General features: G+C 38.4%; 2 protein-coding genes across 3 annotated transcripts in view; one reads left to right on the plus strand and one right to left on the minus strand.

Annotated features, from left to right (window-relative positions):
- Positions 1-11,711, minus strand: dclre1a (DNA cross-link repair 1A (PSO2 homolog, S. cerevisiae)). Its single transcript, XM_007259256.4, has 9 exons — positions 10,867-11,711; positions 8,672-10,075; positions 8,062-8,195; positions 7,738-7,856; positions 6,738-6,881; positions 6,444-6,589; positions 5,944-6,098; positions 1,892-2,030; positions 1-668 (listed from the first exon to the last, which is right to left on the minus strand). Exons 1-9 carry the CDS (start codon positions 11,270-11,272, stop codon positions 460-462), a joined length of 2,856 nt encoding a protein of 951 aa, XP_007259318.3. The 5' UTR covers positions 11,273-11,711; the 3' UTR covers positions 1-459.
- nhlrc2 (NHL repeat containing 2) overlaps positions 11,709-20,545 on the plus strand; it is a 21,843-nt gene continuing 13,006 nt past the window's right edge. The window contains exons 1-5 of one of the 2 annotated variants that reach the window (XM_007259257.4): positions 11,709-11,894; positions 12,629-12,781; positions 19,115-19,570; positions 19,817-19,938; positions 20,081-20,210. In XM_007259257.4, the coding sequence (XP_007259319.4) occupies positions 11,732-11,894; positions 12,629-12,781; positions 19,115-19,570; positions 19,817-19,938; positions 20,081-20,210 (1,024 nt within the window). In that variant the 5' untranslated portion in view covers positions 11,709-11,731. Of the gene's footprint in view, positions 11,915-12,628; positions 12,782-19,114; positions 19,571-19,816; positions 19,939-20,080; positions 20,211-20,545 lie in introns of both variants that reach the window. The other variant, XM_049464608.1, reaches the window with a different exon arrangement.

Here is a 20,545-nt window from a genome sequence, read left to right on the forward strand (position 1 = left end):
TTAGCTTAAATGTATTTATTTCAATTACATATTTTGTAACAATCAGAATATTTCTTTCTCTCACACACACACACACACACGCGCACAATAGTTCAAAGTCATTAGTGTTATGGAGTGATCAATATTAAGACAACAGTCCACCTCAGACTGACAATACAATATTACTTTATTATCTTTTATCCAAACTGCTTTAGTCACTTGTCTATTAATTGGGTGTGACGTGTAAAAGCAGGTTTTCACTAGTAAATAACTGTGCAACACTGTAAAATCTTCTTTATAAAAAAAAACAGTATTAAAATCTGTATAAAACGTGGTTCTGGGTCTTCCTGTGCATCTTTCTAAATGAGAGGAAAGGTCCTTTATAACACGAGCACAAGTATGTCCAGCTATACTTGCATCAGGTCCTAAAGCCAGCGTTTGACTACCTGGTCAAAGGCTGGACTTTTATGATGAGGCCCCTTACTGCCTTGTGTAGGAGCTCCGGCAGCCTTTCCGAGGAACTGTGTTCAGGGCTTTGGCCTCAGTCTGCCACTCGCTGAAGCACTGCTGCATGACCTTCCTGCTGCTCCAGCTGCCTACATTCACTGTGGGAATGATCTTCAGAGGCTGCAGCCACTGCACAAACCGCTTCAGCTCCAGGAAGCTGCTGTGCTCACTGTACGGAATGCCTGTAACACAAACCAGGATCAACAATTCAACTTAGAGGATAACAATACAACAATATGGGTTTTTTAAAGCATAATGTGGATGTAATTCGTGCTGTAGGAGAACTGACCTAACTCAAAATCATAGGTCAGTTTCCCAGACAGGGGTAATACAGACAGTTGCAGACAATACACATTTCAAAAGCTACTGATACAAAGTGCACAAAAAAGCCCTGATCAACTGGATTATGTGCAGCAAAAACTAAATAATAATAACAAAATCCCTGTATTATGTATGAAAGTTGTATCCGAAATGTAATGATGCATTTTGCCGCCCTTAGATAAATATTGTGTATCGCAAAAATGTCTTTAAATAATCACAAAAATGTCTGATGCAATATCTTTATTATATTGTCCAGCTCTAATTCAACCCATATTCCTTTCCAGAACCTATTTATATGCACAAACATGTCAATCACACATCATTCATCAAAATTTGGCTCTTTTTTATGCTTTATCTAGTTATTTGTTTTCGGCTGATAACTCAGAAAACATGCTCCATCAATTCATTCAGGTTCGGCGTCTGGATATGACCTGAGAAAAGCCTGTGAAATGAGATGTGACTTTTGCTTGGGGTAGCATTTGACTAGGCTACAGAATGCTGATATGTGGAAATTAAATCTCAGGACTGCAAAAAAAATAAAACACACACCACAGTCTCTCTGGGTCAAAACACATCTGCTGATTCTGTTAATATGGTCTATGCTTGTTTTTTTGGTGGCTGGAACAATCAGCAATTTTCCTATCAGCAGAAGAGTAAGAGAAATTAATATAATCAAAGTGAAATTAGTTAAACCTCATTTAGAGTAATTAGTAAGAGACGACGTCATAATCCCTGATTATGAGCCCTCAATTTATTTATTTACTTTTTAAAAATACTGCAATACTCGTACATCACTTACAGATCATTGTTCATTTAAAGATATCATTTCACACCTAATTTATAGCAGCAATTTCACTAAACTAACAAGCTAAGTATTTGAATATGTACAGTTACCAGGAACACAAATGCAAGAAAAGGACTTCCAGTATAAATAATTTATTTTAAAGCCTATATCAATAACAATTGATAATCAAATGTTAAAACTCAGTTCCCAAAATAGAAAGCTTTAACTTTGTGTACACAGATATACAGTGATATTCAGGGCAGAAACAATTGAGTTAAGGCAAACTGACAGACCACATACCATAAATACTGATGTTGTTTTTGACTTCAGGTTGTATGTTTGTCACATCCCCTGAGTGAGTGAAGGTCCAGCCTGTGGGCTTGAAAGCCACCAGTTGATCATATGATTGTGAATGTTTATGCAAGTGTGCCTCTAAATTCTGGAAAGACATAAAAAAGGCAGGATTTAGGATGCATCCAAATTTCTATAATATAATGCAATATACCATAGGGTGAATCCAAGGACAGTGATTGAACACATAGAATCACAAAATATTTGTGTGGCTCCTGACTAGGGCTGGGGCGACGCATCGACATAATCGACGTCATCGATTACAAAAATACATCGATTTGCATAACGTGCGTCGGCGCGTCGTAAACATGGCGGCGCCTGTGGAGAGCATTAGAGGTTAGATCGGGCCCAAAAATTCCAACTGGCTGTTTTCGGGCTGTTTTAATGAGCGAAATATGATCAGAATTATGTTAATTAACACGGTAACATAGAAGCATAGAACTATTATTTAATTAAAATGATTTTTAAGAACAGCTAAACACAGTTCTGCAAGTCAAACGCGGAGGAGTTCACGTGCGAGAGAGAGAGAGAGAGAGAGAGAGAGAGAGAGATTTGCTTGTTCTACTCACAGGTGAAGGTTCTCTTTGATCTCCTCGTGCTCATATTCTAGTCCCATTCATAATTCTGCAGCTCCCTCAGTGTTTTCTGCCGTATTTTGCGGCTAGCGCGAGCGCTTACAACTGACACCGCGGACCGCGAGGTGCCGCCGCGTTTGTGCCGAATCCGACTCTCTGCTGAATCTGACTCCCGCTTCGCGGACAGAATCGGCACAACACCCCCGCTGTAGAACTGCGGTAGTGAAAACAGCGCTTATAAATAAATTAGTTTAGTTTCACTTTCAGTTTTCGTTATTTTTTTTTAAATAAAAATATAATTAAAAAACAGACGCCTACATCTCGGACTATTTTCTGGAGCCCGGGTCGGATTTACGGGCGGGCCTCGGGTCATGTCGGGTTCGGGCAGAGAATCTAAGCTCTAGAGAGCTTGGACTCCGGAGAGCAATCTCCAGCTACAAAAAAACGCCAGCGGGCATCTAAAGTTTGGGAGCATTTCACGCAAAAGGGCAACAATGTGGTCCTCTGCCATACGTGCAAAAGGAGCACTTGAAGCGCAAACATCCAGGAGCACTATGTCAACAGGGTCACACAGTAAGTTACCGTTTACATCAGGGTCTCCGCGGGTGTCCTTAAAAAGACTTAAGGCTGTCTACCAAAGGTTTTAAACCTGCCACAGGCAGAAATTATACATTTTTGGTTTATATTTGTGCATGGCATTTCGCAGTTTCCAGAAACAGTAGCATTATTCATAAGTTCAGGTGTTTAGCTAAGCTAGCTGCCTTAAGTTATTTTAGCTAGCGCCGTCGGCGCTGCGGTGTCACACCGTTTTCTGTCACCGTCGGAATTTTGTGACCAGTGCTCACGGTTATGAGCGTTCATTGGCAAAACGGAAGCTTTCTATACCTACACCTTACCCTCAGCCCTAAACTGAACCGTTTTGGCCAGTCGGGGTAAACATTAGAAACGAACACGTTTCGAATCGGCCAGTGCACCGGTCTGCTGAGAACTACTTGCCAGTGGTCACAAAATCTAGCGGTCACAGAAAACAGTGCAACACACGGTTGTGGTGTATGGGAGCTTATCCATTTTTAGCGTTATAGATCTAAACAACGTGCTGTACATGTAAGTGATTATAAGTGTGGGGTTTGGTTTAGTAGGCTTGTGTTGTTGTTGTTGTTATTATATATAAATATAGTAATTTATCGTTTGCTTTAAAACGTAAAATAATTATTTAAATATGTTTCTCAATGAATAGATTAGTCGACTAATCGAAAAAAATAATCGTTAGAATAATCGTTTAAAAAATAATCGTTAGGGACAGCCCTACTCCTGACCTTTGACAACCCGTCTGTGCAACATCAACATAAAAAGAAAAACGTCAAATTCCAAGCAAGATATGATTTCCTATTTAATTGATTCTTGAATGGGTAGAATATTGGATCTTTCTAAAAAGAAACAAGCTAAGAATCCTGAATAGGTATGTATAAGTACAAAAACCATCATGGTATTGCTGTCATGGTTTGGTGCACACAGAAAAAAATATATTGTAAGTCATTAAACCTCCTGATCACAGGATCATCTGGAAAGATCCTCCTTTACAATCACCTTGAAATTGTCAGGTTTTTTTTGCAATTGTAGGGAAGAAAAAAAATCAGCCCTAATCCTGAAGTTGGAGGATTCAACTTGCTGACCTGGGCTGTAGTCCAAAAACAAGATTTGTAGATACTGTGGGTCTGAGCTTATCAACGTTTGGAAAGACTAGAATGTAAGGAAGAGTTACTGAAGTCCAGTGTATAAAATGACCAAAGTTTTGATGACATTTTAGGTGACTTCTGTCAGGAAGTTTGGTGTTTAATGTGGAGAGTAAATCTGTAAGATCTGTCAGTGCAGGGAGGTCCAATCTTATCTGCAAAAAGCAGACTGCAGGTTATCATTCTGGACACATTGGATTACACCAGACTTTTCTTATTTAATCATCTGGTCTAAGCCTTTAAACATCAATCCTGTGTGTTTTTGCTTTGTTGGAATGACAATCTGCAACTACTTCAGCACTTTGAAGATTAGATTAATAAACCCTTAAGGCTGTGGAAGTGGCACACTCAGAAAAATGATCCTCTGTGTACCGGGAAGGACAAACAGAAAATACATCAATTGTATTTTGCTGCAATTTCAATTCATTTTATCAATAAATACAAGTAATTGCAGGTCATCGGCCTTTATCTTAGAAGAGAAGCCAGTGAGGCATTTTGTTATCCTTAACAATATTTTCTCAAATCTGCAACTAAGCATTTCCCTTTTAGCATGCTCAGTGAACCATATTAAAGCATTCCTGATTACAGCTTCTTAAATAAGTTTAGTAGCTAATTAATAACAGACAAGAGGCAGGCATTACACTGAAAATTATTTGAATTAATTAACCTTAATTAACCTCGTATTAATGTCATTTGTGTCTTCTCTGTTAATTGGAGTATACCATGAAATAATTCCTGCAATCAATGTTTGACACACAGTAATTTGTAACCTGTAAAAAAAAGTGCATAATGAAAATTAGTGCTGTGTAATTTAGATGCATCACAAACAGCACAAACACGTACAGCAGTAGGCCAGCACACACGTTTCTAAAAGAATCCAGGGCAGTTCTTACAACCCAGTTTTTACATTAAAGTAAACCTGCTCGCAACTGTAGACGAAATATAAACTCACAATTATGGTCAGAAGAAAATAAAAACTTTTTTTTTTAAATCCCTGTAAATAAGACATCTCAAAAATACCAAGCTAACTGAGCAAATCAATCAGCTTATACCACAGAAGAAATTCAATGATTCAATACATTTTAGGTCATACTGTCCAGCACCATAACAGACTGCTGCATGCGGAAGTCTACACATCCCATAAGTCAAAATAACAGCCAACAGCTCATATGCTCCCCTTTCAATTTTGATTAGTCTCCGATTCGGATTGACAAACCTGGTCCACAACATACAGGGAGCCTGGTTTTTGCATAATAACTCATTATGAGTAGACCATAGCAAAAAAAGATGAACTACATATCCATATTTCAACTCTATGTCGATAGTATACCAGGATTTTTCCTAGCATGCAACTTCTCTATCTGCAGAAAAACTAAAAATAAATAAATAATAAATTATGACCCCTGACAGTCTGTGGGGAAAATAAAATGCTTGCCAGAGTGATTCTGCGCCAGTGCTGCTGCACTTTGTAGCTGTAATTAATATTTATGTCATTTTGTGCTGAAACCCAGCACACATTAGCATAAACGGGCGGCTTTAGAGAGATTTAAAATTACATTTTAAAGAGATGCCAAATTAAAGCAATTACACATAAAATGAAACTGGCCATATGGCCACTATAAGGCTTTATTTGCACGCTGTATTACAGAACAAACTTGTTTGGCTGTCAACTTCCAAACAAACCAGAACTCACCTTGAAATTGAGTTGCATCATGGGGAGAACGTGGACCCGAGCTGCCTTCGGATCTGTGGTGATACACTGGCAAATCTGCTTGGACTCCAGACAGCACATAGTGTTATACCTATCCCTAGACATGTACACCTTAGAAGCCAGCACATCAGATATGGCTATAGAGGGGTAGAAAAGAATATGATAAACTGTTAAACGTTCAGATTTTCAATAAGTGTGTGTACACAGACAGACAAACAAACAGACAGACAGTCACACACTTCATGCAGTAAAGGTAACGCTGACCAAGGGCCGGACAGAAAGCTGGACAAACGGAAAGAAACAAACCAGGAGCACATAAGGAGAGAAAGTATTATCTCTGACATTTTTCCTTAATCCCTCCATTATATGTCTCACGCTGTTCATCACCAAAGAGGATTTTCTTTCTCCACTGGAAACTGCTGAAGCCACGTGTGAACATGAAGTAAAAGGTCTCAGAATAGCAGGAAGGAAATGTCACTTACCCAAGAAAACCTTCTCTTTCCCCACAGCGTAAGTGCCACACACCACCAGCGTCCGAGGGTTGAGTGTGACCAGCTCGAAGGCTGTGTTAGCAGCAAAAGTTATCACCTCCTGCTGAGTGGGAAAGGCATATTCTGGACTGCAGTACCTGTTTCAGACACAAAAAGGGACACAAAAAGCTGTTAAACATTAAATAGAACAGTGTCTTTTAAACTAGTCCTAGACAGTTTCAAGCTTTTACACTGAGTTTTACCATGAGTCATTCAGTTATTGGGCTGCATTCAGACAACACTCACGTGGTATCCAGATACAACGTCTGAACCCTGAAGCCCTGCAGCTCTGGGTAGCGCTCCATAGAGGGATCAGCCCGGAAGTCACCTGTGTGGAGCACGGTCTGGCCATCTGGCAGCAGAAACAGCAACATAGCTGCCCCTGGACAGCTGGAAAGAAAGCGTCTCAGTGCTGCATGCATTCACCAAGTAGTAACAAAGTACAAATCGACTGAAGCTATTAGATACAGTGGCATGCAAAAGTTTGGGCAACCTGGTAGAAAAAAAATCTGTGACAGTTAATATTTAACTAAAAAAATGTACTTGTTGAACTATTGTAAATGCATTTTGTAGTCAAGCTAAAGTCCTTCTATGCTGTATTTCTCTTTTGCATTTTTTACTACAGATTTCGGTGAGATTTCTTTTTTTTTGCATGCTTTACTAATTTGATTTCTCATTATGTTTAGGTTAAAAGTCTGTAAGGGTCATGCCAAAACTCCAGCTTGCATCTTCTGAGGTCTATTATAGATGGTGAGATGTGTTTATGAACATTATCCTTTTCCATTCAGTGTTTTTACAACGACAACGTAATGTTTACTCCCCTTTTCTCCAAACATACTTTTGCTCAATGTGGCCACAAAGTTTTATTTTAAGCTTTTCAGTCCCCATGTGCATCAATCTTGGTTATATAATCTATTAGATATATCTAACACTGAATTTCGTGATGTGGATACAGGGTTTCGTCTAATGACTCTTTCAATAAGATAATTTTTATACATTTTTTATACTACGTGTTTATATTGTTTTTGTCTCTGCTGGTCCTGCTAACCTCCAATTCTTTATTACCTTACCCAAAAGCACTTTGCTTTTCTCTCAAATTGAATAAAACAAAATAGAACACTGATCTTCCCTCAAATGTTTAATCTTTTGGATGTAGCATTAAACATTTTGACCAGAAGTCCCCATATTTTGCATGCCACTGTAAACATAGCATTGCATAGTTAAGTATAAATGTTTCAGTACTCACTGATTAGCATCCAAAAGGGTGACCTTTACACCATCCACCACACAGTCCGTGTTCATTGGAAGAATGTGGACATATTGCTCATCCACTTTCAGCTTACTCTTCACCAGGTTACCAGTTATCTACCATAACAGAAACTTATCAGCCAGCCATCGCAAAACAATTTAGGTGTAGTATCATAAAAGCAATTTCTCTGCTGTAAAGGATCTACTCCAACTTATCCACCTACTCTTCATGAACTAAAGCAGGCTTTATGAGATGAGCACATGCAACAATAGCCCTTGGCCAACCCACATTTTATTTTAATGCAGAAATAGAGATACTCACTTTATTGCAGTAGATGGGAAGTGTGGACCTTTTTGTGAGTCCTCCATAGTGATCAGAGTGGAAGTGTGTAAGAAAGTATGCTGTAATGCCCTCAATGGTTCCATACTGAAACGCATCGACTACAAAGCCAGTTCCTGTGAAAAGACAGATAAAGAGACTGAGCTAACTGAACTACCTGTATGACATAGAATTGTGTCTCAAATCAGGATTATTGCATTGCCTTGGCCATCCTATTACTCATAAAATTAAATATTGCATTAAAAGTGTCAATTTTATTATTCTATTAGTTGATAAAGTTACACTTAAAAAAAAACACAACAGAAAACTAAAGGGAAAACAATCTTTAAGTTCCTACCATCAGAGAGCTGTGCAAAAAAAGACGTCAGATAAGTCTCTTGCTACTTGATATTTATTCATTACTATGAGACAGTGGGAATGTATGTGTTCTTAGGCTGTGTGCAACTGAAGACAAAAAAAACTCCTTGTTTAGGCAAACTTACTTGCCCAATTTCAATTATGTAAAATTTGATAAATAAAGAGACATGAGTAAAAGAAATGTGTGACAAAACCATGCAGCTCAAAACAAATAAGCAATAACACGCCAACCAACCAGGGATTTTCTTGTAGAACGGGCATCGCCTGGGCTCCACTGGTCCTCCATCTGTCGCTCTTCCTCTGTTCCACCTCTTCCTCCCCCCTGCCCTCACTCCTCTGCCTCCTTCTGTTTGCGTGGGCTGAGCAGCTCCTTCCTCGACTGCCTCCGTTGCTGTGGACTCTTCGTGGACTGCAGCACTCTTCCCGCGCTGTCTACCCTGACGTTTAGTATTCCGTCCTGCAGGTCCAGAGCTCTTTCTAGGAGTAGAGCTCACCTCTTCCTTCACTGAATTAACCTTCTCTTCAGCCTTCTTACTCAGTGGCTTCAATCCAAAGAACACACCAATATCAGTTTGCTTTAACCCAGAGACCTTGTTCTGGGTTTTACTGGGAGTAATGGTGGAGAGAGACTGGTTTTTGGTGGTGAGCATGGTGGAAGGCATTTCAGAAACAGAGTCTATTTCTGCACATGTAGAGTCAAGACTGTTGAAATCTGCAGGGTTAGATAAATGATCACGAAGGCGCTCCAACACTAAACTTCCAGGAGACTGTAACTGAGTCTTGCTCCCTTTACCTTCACTGTCTTTTACCAACTGTTTGTATTGCGAGGGTTTAACACTGGAATGAGACCCAAATGCTTCATCAGCAACATCTTCAATTGGGTCTAAGGACTCTAATTGATCACAGGTGGTCACAGGCGGAGCCTCCGTACTGAGAGAATCTTCTTGGCTTCTCTCAAACTGCTCCAAGACATCAGAGAGTAGACCATCCTCACTCACAGTCTCATCAAACAGCATCAGTGAGTCATTATCATCATCGTTATCCGCTTCTTCTACTGCAGTACTCTGAAACAGTTTTTTCTTACTACAGATAACATCTGTTTCAGCAGGGAGCTCAGAAAGGGGAGAGTAGGAAATATAATCATCATTATCATCATTGTTGTTGTTTAAAGCAGAGGGTTCCTCTTTTACTTCAACCGTCTGAACAGCACAGCAGATGCCTTCTGCTTTAACAGGAGTGGAACTCCTAATTTTAGGTTCCTGAGATGAACACTGGGATCTTGATACTTTGGCAGAGGGGGACCAACCTTTCTTTTTTTTAATATCCTCAGGGTCTGGGGACCTTAGCCGCATTAACGCATTGGGTTGACCAACAGGTGTACAAGATTGCTTGGATCCATGACTAGGAGAGGCACTCTGGCTGGACACTGAAGAGAGATTCACCGCACTGTCCACCGAGCTCTCTTTTCTAGAGATGATGGCATCACTGACATACAATGTCTGCTCCAGATGTGATTGGTCTGAGGGGGCTAGTCTTGAGTCTGGGCTGTTTATTGCTCGACTATGAGCTAAAAGAGAGTGGCAGTATCTCTTGTAATGATTTGGAATGGACGAAGAGCACTGAAGACCAAATGGGCATTCTGTGAATTTCAGACAAAAGAAAGAACATAAACAATACAAATAAGATTTATTATACCGAACAAGGCGCACAGGCACAACTGGCACAATGATATATCCTTGAGATAAGTTAGGGACTGGAGTTTTGGTGGATGTCAGCATCAGCTGATTTCTTTTAGGTGTGTATGTACATTTATGAATATAACGTATTTATGAACGCAGCAAAATCTACAAGGTGCAGATAATGTAGTCTTTATGCTAGAGACCTAGCATCACCTAAATCTTCAGCTCTGCTGCAGTTCAATCAACATAATCAAATACTGGTTTGAAATGTCAATCAAACCAACTGTGTTTTAGAAACATCTGCATCTGATTGATGCGTAGACTTGGTCGAAATTTTACCCTAATAGTTGCAGATTTATTTATAGTATACTAAAAAGGACCAATCACAGCTGACTGCACTACTACATTTTTTTGTCTGACTATGCAATCTAAGTGTAAGACTATTTTACTTTTGTTTTTATAAAAATAACAAAAGGCTTTTTTTGTCTGCTGACATATATAAAAGTGAACAGTATTTTAGCCAGTTATAATATTATGTCAGTGGCATTTTATTGTTTTAAAATGACAATAATATTGTTTATCGCAATAACTTCTTTGATGACAGGCAATCCCCAATACTATAATGACCCTTGAATCTAATATCAGTGTACATTCCTTTAAGAAACATTTAAGATTATACAGATAACTATACGGACTAACAAACATGCAGTGAACATGCATTTAATTATGTAGGTTAGTCATATAATCATACCTTTACTAGTTTCTCCAGGGGTATCCAAGCACTCAGCAACATGCCACCGTTCAGACTGGACCACCAAGATAGAAAAAGGCATTTGACAGATTGGACAGTACCCCTGGCTTTCTGTATCACCCTCAGGAGAAGCAGCAGCCTGTGTTTCAGGGTCTGTGGTCAGTGATCCGTTTATACTGGTGTTCTGTACAGATTCCTCGGGCAGGTGATTCCTGGTGGAAGATCCATTACAGCCCTTGTTTTTGGCATTTTGATCTTCTGTCTGTTTCTTTGCCTTCCCTTGCTTGTTCACCCTCTGTCTCTTTGCTGCGGACTCGCTGCATTTTTGTGACTTATTATTTTGTCTTTTGGTCTTTTTAAGAGGTTTATATTCCCAGATATCACTTTCTGAGTTACTCTGTGACATTTCACACCAGCAGCCACCAATAACAGCAGCTCTACCATTAGCCTAGCTACAGTTTTAAACAGCTAAACATAACGTTTAACACAAACAGACACACATTTCAATTAAAACATTGTTATCGTTTGGCAGATTCATTTATAACTCGTTTATTTAGTTAAATATCCCTCTACTACTGTAAACATGAGTCCTGTTACATACACACTTACCGCCACTGAGGAGAAACACCTCCTCACACATTCCCATCAGCATTTTCTCCAAACAATAATAATACAGCAACTCTCAAACTGTACACTTTATGCGTGTGTGGCTTAGCTCTATGCTGCATGTGAGCGTAGGAGTTTTTATATATATATAAATATGATTATGTGACTAGCTGTGGTTATTTTAGTTGTCATTATGTTGAATGTGCTGATCGCGTCCCCCGCGCAGTTCTCCTCTCTGTTCTCCGCGGTGCTCGGAAACATGGCGGCCTACAGCAGCCTGTCGACTCTGTTCCCGGTTCAGAGCGAGCTGGAGAGCGGCCTGGAGGAGGCGAGCGGCCCGCGGGAGAGGGAGGAGCTGGTGGCGGAGTATCTGAAAAAACTGGACCACAAGGAAGACCTGAAAGTTCCAGATTTTGAGGAAGGTTCGAGTGGAAAATGCTGAGTTACTGAGTTCCTGTTTTTAACTCTCTGTCTCTCTCTCTGCTGTGGCTTTCTCTCCTTTTCTGTCTCTGTCTGTCTGTTTTTTCTCTCTCTGTCTCTCTGTGTCTCTGTCCGTCTCTCTCTATCTCTCTCTGTCTCTGTCTCTGCCTGTCTCTTTATATATCCATCTCCCTCTTTTTCTGTGTCTGTCTCTCCCTCTCTCTCTTATGTGTCTCTGTCCGTCTCTCTCTCTTTCTGGCTCATATTACTGTCAGACTGGAATAAACAAATATAGACTGTGTTATGCCTAAAACGACCCCACCAATACAAGTACTTATGCAGTTTTAACTAGTTAAAAACTCAAATTACACTACTCTGTAGTTTCTACAAATACGAGCCGCTCTGCTATAAAAAAATATATTTCATAATTCATACTAGTAAAAAGTCCAAGTTTACATATTTGTAAGTTACTTCTGAATATAAATGTTCATTCAAGATTTTTCTAACATAGTCTTGACTGCTTGTAAAGTGCATATCGAATAAAGTAATTGCTGTTTCTTCTGTTTTTTGAGTTTCCCTGCTCCCAACAGGCCTGTTCTTTATAATCAGCTCTTTAACAACCCTTACCATACGCCCTGGTAATGAATATAGTGCTACTGAACGTATTTTGTTTTGAGCAGTTAGTTGAGCTTTTCTGTGTTGTTGGTATATCAGTCTGACTATTGTTTTACTGCAGGACTAGACTGGCTGAACACAGAGGGTCCTCTGTCTCTGCAAAAGGAGTTGGCAGGGAAAGTGGTGGTCCTGGACTTCTTTACCTATTGCTGCATCAACTGCATGCACTTACTGCCTGACCTGCACCAACTGGAGCAACGTCACACTGTTAAAGGTACACAAAGACACACACATACACACTCACCTAGCTATGTCCTCTTGTTTCACCAGTGTAGATAAAGAGGTAAATATTGGTCAGATTAAATCATCACTCTGCAGTAGCCCAGCAACTTACCAAATTGATGACCAGTGCACGCCCCTTCTAAAAAATATAAGAATACTCAGCCCACATAAGTGATGATGACACGACAAAGTTCTTTAGTCCTGCCTACTAAACTAAAATTAGCTAGACAGACTTTCAGGTGGGGATATGCCATTAGGCTAATGCATATAAGATTTAAATTTGCAACTGTGTAGATAATGGAGAAAGAAACACTTCTGGTAGACACTCCTTGATGATTGTATATATTCTTATAAATGTGTTTGGCTCCAGCTTTATAAGGCTTTAACAAGGTTTTTGAAAGTTAGCTTTAAGTGAAAGAACCCTGAACAGTCTGATAAAGACTTAATCCAGTGCCAAAATCTTTTAATAGAGCTGGTCCTATCAGTTCTACTAATCCTAATAACGAGCAAGTGCAAACCAAATCTTTTCTGAGCTGGTTTTTGCTACATGTATCATGCATTATTTTACAGCTCCTTTATTCCATTAGTTAAAGCTGTTCAGTGCTGCAGGCAAATAACCATGCCTGCAAAAAGCTGACTATGCTACAGTGCAGATTTAAGGGTGTCCTGTGAACAAAGAATCAGATTTCACACATCGAAAACAACAGCTTCAGCTCTTAAGGAAAAAAAGAGATCTGTCAGCTTTTAGCTAAGCGGCTATAAAAATATTGGCAGGTATCATTACTGTAACATTGTAGCATTACATAATTTGTCAAGTGTATACATTTATTACTAGATAAATTACATTTTCATGGCCAAACATGATTTATTCTACAACTATCAATGCACTATGCATTTTAATGCTCTTTTCTTTGAAATAGATTAATCTTTACTCACACTGTCACTGTCTCTGCTCCAGAGTTAGACACTAAAAACCAACATGTAAAATACTCAAGCCACTTCAGGTGGCAGTCTCAGAAGCATTTGAGTCACATGTTATGGAAGTGTAAATGCATCTGCTCCCAAAACACAACTGAAACACCAGTATTAATAGCCACAGAGCAATCAGATTTCAGCCAAACTAACTTTTAAAAGCATGTGTTTTTTTATAATGACACAATCCAAATACAAGTCACATGACATACCTCTAAAGATGTTTAGCATGAATTGTGATGGTAAGTTGATATGTTTAAGTAAGAGCATGGAATCATCCATTTAGGACAATAATCACAAACATCTATTTTGGATCTATTTTCCCAGAAAAAATGTGATAACCAATAATATTGTAATTTTAAAACCATACTAGGTCTTGTAACTAGTAATATAGTGCTCTGTGGAATCAGTTTTATTTTTTATTTAATTTTTTTTTTTTTTTTGCCGCATTTTTAGGTTGTTAGTCGAAAAAAAATCTAATTAAGCACATGCTCTGTGATTCATTGAAGCAAATTTCATTAAAGTATTCATCATTAAAGTATTTTAATCTGTACAATTCAATTGAATTTCAACTTAGCAAATTAATTAATTAATAACTGGCACAGACCTAAAAGATCCCTGTAATGAACAGAGGTCTGTAACAGATGTTGTATATTTCTAACAACACTAGACCCATTTATTATAGCTCCTATTTTATTCACCTGAAAATTACTAAATAATTATAGGAGACAGGCACACATGCCAAGGGTTATTTTCAGGAGATTCTAAACTACTCAAATAATAAATATATAAATAAAGTAACATCATTCTTAATACTTTTAATACATTTATAATATTAAATTGAAATATTGACAGAATTTGGATATTTGACCATATTTTGATCAAAAGTTTATTTAGTAAAATCCAAATAACATCAAATAATCATTTTTTTTCATTTGTTCTTTAGCATGTTTGGTACATGTTTTAATTATATTATCTGCCCCGGGGCTTTTATTATGAAGCCCAAAATAACTGATTAGCGTATCAGGTAGCTGTTGATGCTAACGGCTAATTGGCGATGCTAACTGCATTCCGAGCTGAAATAAAGGCTGGTGTTTGATAACAGATATACAGCACTGCGCTGGTTAGATTAGTAAATTCTGTGGTTTTATATGATGTGTGGATTATGGCTGTAGTTCACTCAAAGATATTGACCTCAGAACTCTGGAATGCAGATTGAAGCTCAATGCTAGCTAACAGCAGAACTGGGCGTTGAAGTGTTAGCTTGGATGCTAACTGTATTTAAAGGGGAATTAATCTCTGATTTTTGGATATCAGAATGATGCTACTGTGCTGGTTAGCTATGGTAAGTATATGTTTGTTCATTTGTAATGCTTCTCAATATTTACAGCCCATATATTTAGTGCCTATAATGTGCAATACTATGGCTAGCAAAAATACAGATATCATGTCCACGTTATTTTAGGTTAAGTTGAATTGTAGTTATTGTGACAGGCCTAATAATTACTTGGGTTAAACTTCTGGTATATTAAAATAGTGTGGACACATTGTGTAACACTTTGGACCCTCAAGGACAATGTTCTATTTTTTCTCAGTTTAAAACAAGACCACAGAGCAGGAGCACAGTAGCAGGTCTGAGGGCTAACGTTGGTCATTCTGTGTGTGATGGCTTATTATAGCACCAGTGTTAAAATCCTATCAGCTCCAGCTGTCAGTGGCATATCATTAGCCCCCTAGTTGGGCCATCTAAAGAAGAGGGCCAAGCTAGTCAGCCCTCAGCCCACTCACTGTCCTATCTCAAAAGTTACAATGGTCTCTCTGGCATGGAATTCAGTACATTCTGTTACTGTACCACAGAACATACCCAAGCCCCCTCTACGCCCACACCATTATTCTGTTTTAGCATTTTGAGAAGAAGAAACTTTTGTACAGAGTGGCTGTCTTTTAATATTTTACTGGTGTAGGGCTGTCACAGTAAAAAAAAATACATTATCTTTTTATTGTCCAGTATGTGGAAATAACCTTAATCATATTTGCAGCCTCGATCGATATTGCCTCGGCATTGTGCTACTTAACAAATGCTCATTAGCATGAATGCAGTATGTCATGTTTATTCATGTAGAATATTTATATGTGCATAAATTCCTATTCGAATGGCTGAATAGTCTTAATAATCGAAACACATTGATCTTTAAAAGTAACATATAAATGTATTTTTATTCAGGCTGTGTACTGGCATTGTGATACAAATCACTGTAAAAGTGTTACAGTTCAGTATCTTGCAATACTACAAGACAATATATAGATAGTTGTTCTAAGCAGTCATAGTATAAAAAAACACTCTGTCATATTTAAATGTGTAAATGTAAAGTTTACTTTTTCTGCAATTAGAACAGTGGGATCTAAAAACAGAGTGCAACAATGCTATCTAGTGAACAGGGTTTAAACACAACACAAAATGAACCATTGCCTGACACCAATCTTATGTAAATCAATAAATAAAAAATCAATGCAGTTTTGCAAAACTGAATATTGTGATATTTTGATTCATTAATCTTCCTATAGCCCTATTTTTTGTTCTACTGTATTTTTATCATTTTATCATTGTCTCCTAATATGGCACAATCACAAGTGTTAACTAAATAAAGAAAAGAAAATGTACAATTATTTTAAATTGTCCCAGAAATAATTGCAATAAATTATATTTGTCATTTTAAGACATTTTATTGCACTGCTGATAATGTAATGCAATGGGAAAAAAAAAAACATGAATAAAATAACATTTTTTTTAAACAAGGTCAAAGTACTGGATCTTCATTTAACGGGTTCTCTTTATTTAAAAAATCATAATGGGATGTTATCGAGGTCAGCAAAAATGATTGAAGTTTATATTTATTGCGACAGGCGTAGAACAAAGAAAAAAGGGGTTAAATATTGCAGTGCACATATTTAAATACATTACTGTGTGGACATTTTATAGAGTTTGTTTTTCTGCCTCTCTTGCTGTGGTAGTTGTTATTCTGTTTGGAGCTGAATTAGCTTGGGATTCTATAGTGCACAGGAAAAAAGAGGAGGAACAGAGGAATAACAAACATGTCTGCATTATATATTCAGCTCTGCCAGGTGTATTTCAGATTCATTGATGCATGAAGAGAAAAAAATACTGAAATTACCTTCAAATCTCCGTAAGCATTTACTGCACTTCTTGGCTGCTGAGGCTATGAATTTTAATATTTTGATAGACGACTGAAGCGGGAATGTCAGTGCGCCATCTATACGTTTCGTTCATTTGTTTCAGACCTGAGGACATGTAACAGAAGAATGTCATTTCTAGTGATGATGCAGAGTAGTACTTTTGACATTTCACTTGAATTAGACGAGAGGCTGGCTGAGCTTGTGGCGGATGGAAAAGAGGGAAACAAAATCCTGAAAGCTGACATAAAGCAGCACCTTGATAATAATGGGCTGCCTGAGGGTTGCATGGACACTTTATTAAACGCCTTGTTCATCATTGATGGGATTTACTCTTCCAGTTGGTTTGAAAGCACCCCATCGGCTTTATTCATCAGCTTTGTTTGATTGACTATGCAAGTGTGTTTAAAGGTTCACCTTTTTTTTTTTTTTTAATTAAAGAAAGATACTTAATAATAAGAAATTCCCTTGTGCAAAGTAATAACTTAAAAAATGTAATTAATCATATCAAATAAGGTTTTACATATTTTAGACAAAATAAGTCAGAGTCAGAATACGAATAAAATAAAGGTTTAAAAGTGTAATTTGTATTTAAACAGAATCAGCAGTCCTGGGGTGACAAAGCACAGCTCACTCAGTGACCAAACGCAGGAAGATAAAGGCAGTAAAAAAGTCATTTCAGATTAATCTTCCTTTTTAAGGACTTTGACTGAAGTTAATTACTTTAATCTTGTATAATTTTCTAACGTTTTCATTAAGGAGGAACTTTCTTTTTTTCTTCATTTTTTTCTGTGAAATGTCGTACATGTATGAAATGTGGATCGGACTTCAAAAGAAAGCCATAAATGAATGAAGACAAAAAGCCATTTCAGAAACCATCAACCAAGAAGGCAATTTGACAGCTCAGACAAACAGGATGTATTCACCCAAAGCCTGAATAAGACATCCACTGACATGCCAGTCACACATCCATGCATTGTTTGATGAGTAAAGCTTTACTTTGTATATAGCCTTGGATTCCTCTTCTCGAAAAAGAACAAAAGTACTTTGTTTGGGAAGGAACAGCACAGTACATGTTTTTATTCTTCTTTTTCTTTGATTTTGCATCTAATTTTGGCCAGTTGAATATTTATAGTTCTATCAATTTCCCTACGCAAAAGATCTTTTAAATATTTTGGAGATCCAGTTTAATTCCAGGGCACTTTCATATAACCTCTTAGACCTGCAGGCTTTGGAGGAATCTCATTTCTTTTGACTTTACCTGCATTAGTCATGCTGTTCTTGTAGCATGTACACTTTGGTGGTGATATCTGTTTGCGCAGTACTTTATGTACTTATTGTTTATACACTGACATGCCAAAACTCATGGGATAGCAACAGTAAATAGATACCCACACCTGTATTTGTTGTGAGGTGTTATTTTGTGAGTAAGATTGAACACTGGCCAGCATGCAGATGGCAAGGGATATTTAATGTGTCAGGCTTTGAGCGAGGTCTGATAGTGGGTGCAAGGTGGCTCAGATTCTTATGCTTTCTCATTTGTTCTGGTTCCAAATAGCACAACAAATTTAAGAAGTGACTGTTTATATTCTGCCTGTCAGTGGTTTTAATGTTCTGAGGATAACAGCAGTATATAAATGGATCGTGCCCATGCCCACCTGTATAATGGGTAAGGGGTTATCTTGTGAGTGTGAGGCTAAACACTGTCCAGCATGGTCAAGGCAAAGTGATGTGAATGATGAGGGTTTGAGCGAGAGGGTGCCAGATGGTTGGGATGTTAGCATTTTAACCTTCATCAATCCACAGTGTCACATTTGTATTGGGAATACATCATTAAATGTATTACTACCCATATTGGGAAATGCAGAGGATGGTAATGCTATTGAACGGCAGCTTCTGATAAAAATGTCTGTGCAAACATTATATTTGGTGTATCCCTATTTATATTTGGTGTATCCCTACTTAAAACCCATTGAGAAACAATTTTAATATGTAGATGCCAGGTCAGATGCATGGTCATTGATTCATTTGTTTGATATACAATTGAATTGAAAACTACAAACATAGAAAACATGAAAAATGTTATGAAATGAGGGAACCCTTTTTCCTTGATTGCATCTCAAAATCTGTTCCATATCATCTCTTCCCCTTCTTGTCTTAGATGGCCTGGTCGTGGTCGGTGTTCACTCAGCCAAGTTCCCCAATGAAAAGGTTCTACAGAACATTTGCTCTGCAGTGCTAAGGTACAGCATCACGCACCCTGTAGTGAATGATAGTGATGCGCGGCTATGGCAGGAGTTGGAGGTGGCTTGCTGGCCCACCTTGGTGATCCTGGGCCCCAGAGGAAATTTGCTGTTTTCTGTAGTGGGTGAAGAACACAGAGACAGGCTTTTCCTGTTTACCTCCGTCGCTCTAAAGCACTATGGAGAGCAAGGCCTTCTGAGGGACCATGCTGTGGGAATGAAGCTCTTCAGAGACTCCTTACCTCCTTCCATCCTCTCCTTCCCTGGAAAGGTAGCAGTGGATCCCGTCAGCAAGAAGCTGGCCATTGCGGATACAGGACACCATAGGATTTTGGTGGTCTCCAGTACTGGAAAAGTTCTTTACTGTATAGGAGGTAAGAAGTGGTTTTCTGCTACTGGACTAGTAAAATACTTCTGGAAGTGGCTACATTGATTCTTCTTTGTCAAGAAAACTCTTTATGTATCTTGTGGATGAAAGTTCTCAGAAAAAAATAAATTAAGCAGTTTTACTTCAAAATAACAAAATTGCTCATTGATCCAGCAGACATTCAAAGAAAAGAACATTGCTAGATGTTCTTGTCATTGATTCCAAATAACTCCTCTTTTGTTTGTTTTTGTAGGTTCTGGAAGTGGCTGGAAGGATGGGAACTTGTCTGAGACACTGTTCAATTCTCCTCAAGGAGTATTCATAAAGGGAGACACTGTGTTTGTGGCCGACACAGAGAACCATCTGATCAGGAGGGTAAATAAAAAAAATCAGGGCAGCTCTGCAGTGCACCACTGGGCTTTGACCTACTTTTCTGACTGATGCTTGTTAAGATGAGCTCTATCGCGCTGCATTGTGACTCTGGTTAAAGCCGTACAATTCCATTTCTTTCTATCAGATTGACCTTTCAGAGGGAAGAGTCACTACTTTAGCTGGTACTGGACTCCAAGGCACAGACAAGGAGGGCGGGGCAATGGGGCCGCAGCAGCCAATCAGCTCCCCCTGGGATGTAGCCCTCGGCACTACAGGTGAGGACTTTACTTTTATTGTTTTATAATCCTTCGTAATGGCAGGGAGAAAAAGCTTTCGCTAGCTAGGCCAATGTAAAGTCCTCTGTTTAAACCTACGTATAAATGCATTTTTAGATAAATTGTTATGTAAGGAGTTGTAAGATTGATTCGGCCAGGTAATGGATTATCTGATAATGCTGTAATGCAGACGGGATGACTGGCAAAGAATGTGTGTGCATATGATATTCAGTTTCCCTACATTGTATATTATTATTCTATACCTTGTTAAAAACAAGTTTCCCATCAGTCGGTCAAATTGTCAGTGCAGCACAAACTGGCTGGGTTGTGATATC

Source organism: Astyanax mexicanus, chromosome 15, assembly GCF_023375975.1.
Source record: "Astyanax mexicanus isolate ESR-SI-001 chromosome 15, AstMex3_surface, whole genome shotgun sequence".
NCBI lineage: Eukaryota > Metazoa > Chordata > Actinopteri > Characiformes > Acestrorhamphidae > Astyanax > Astyanax mexicanus.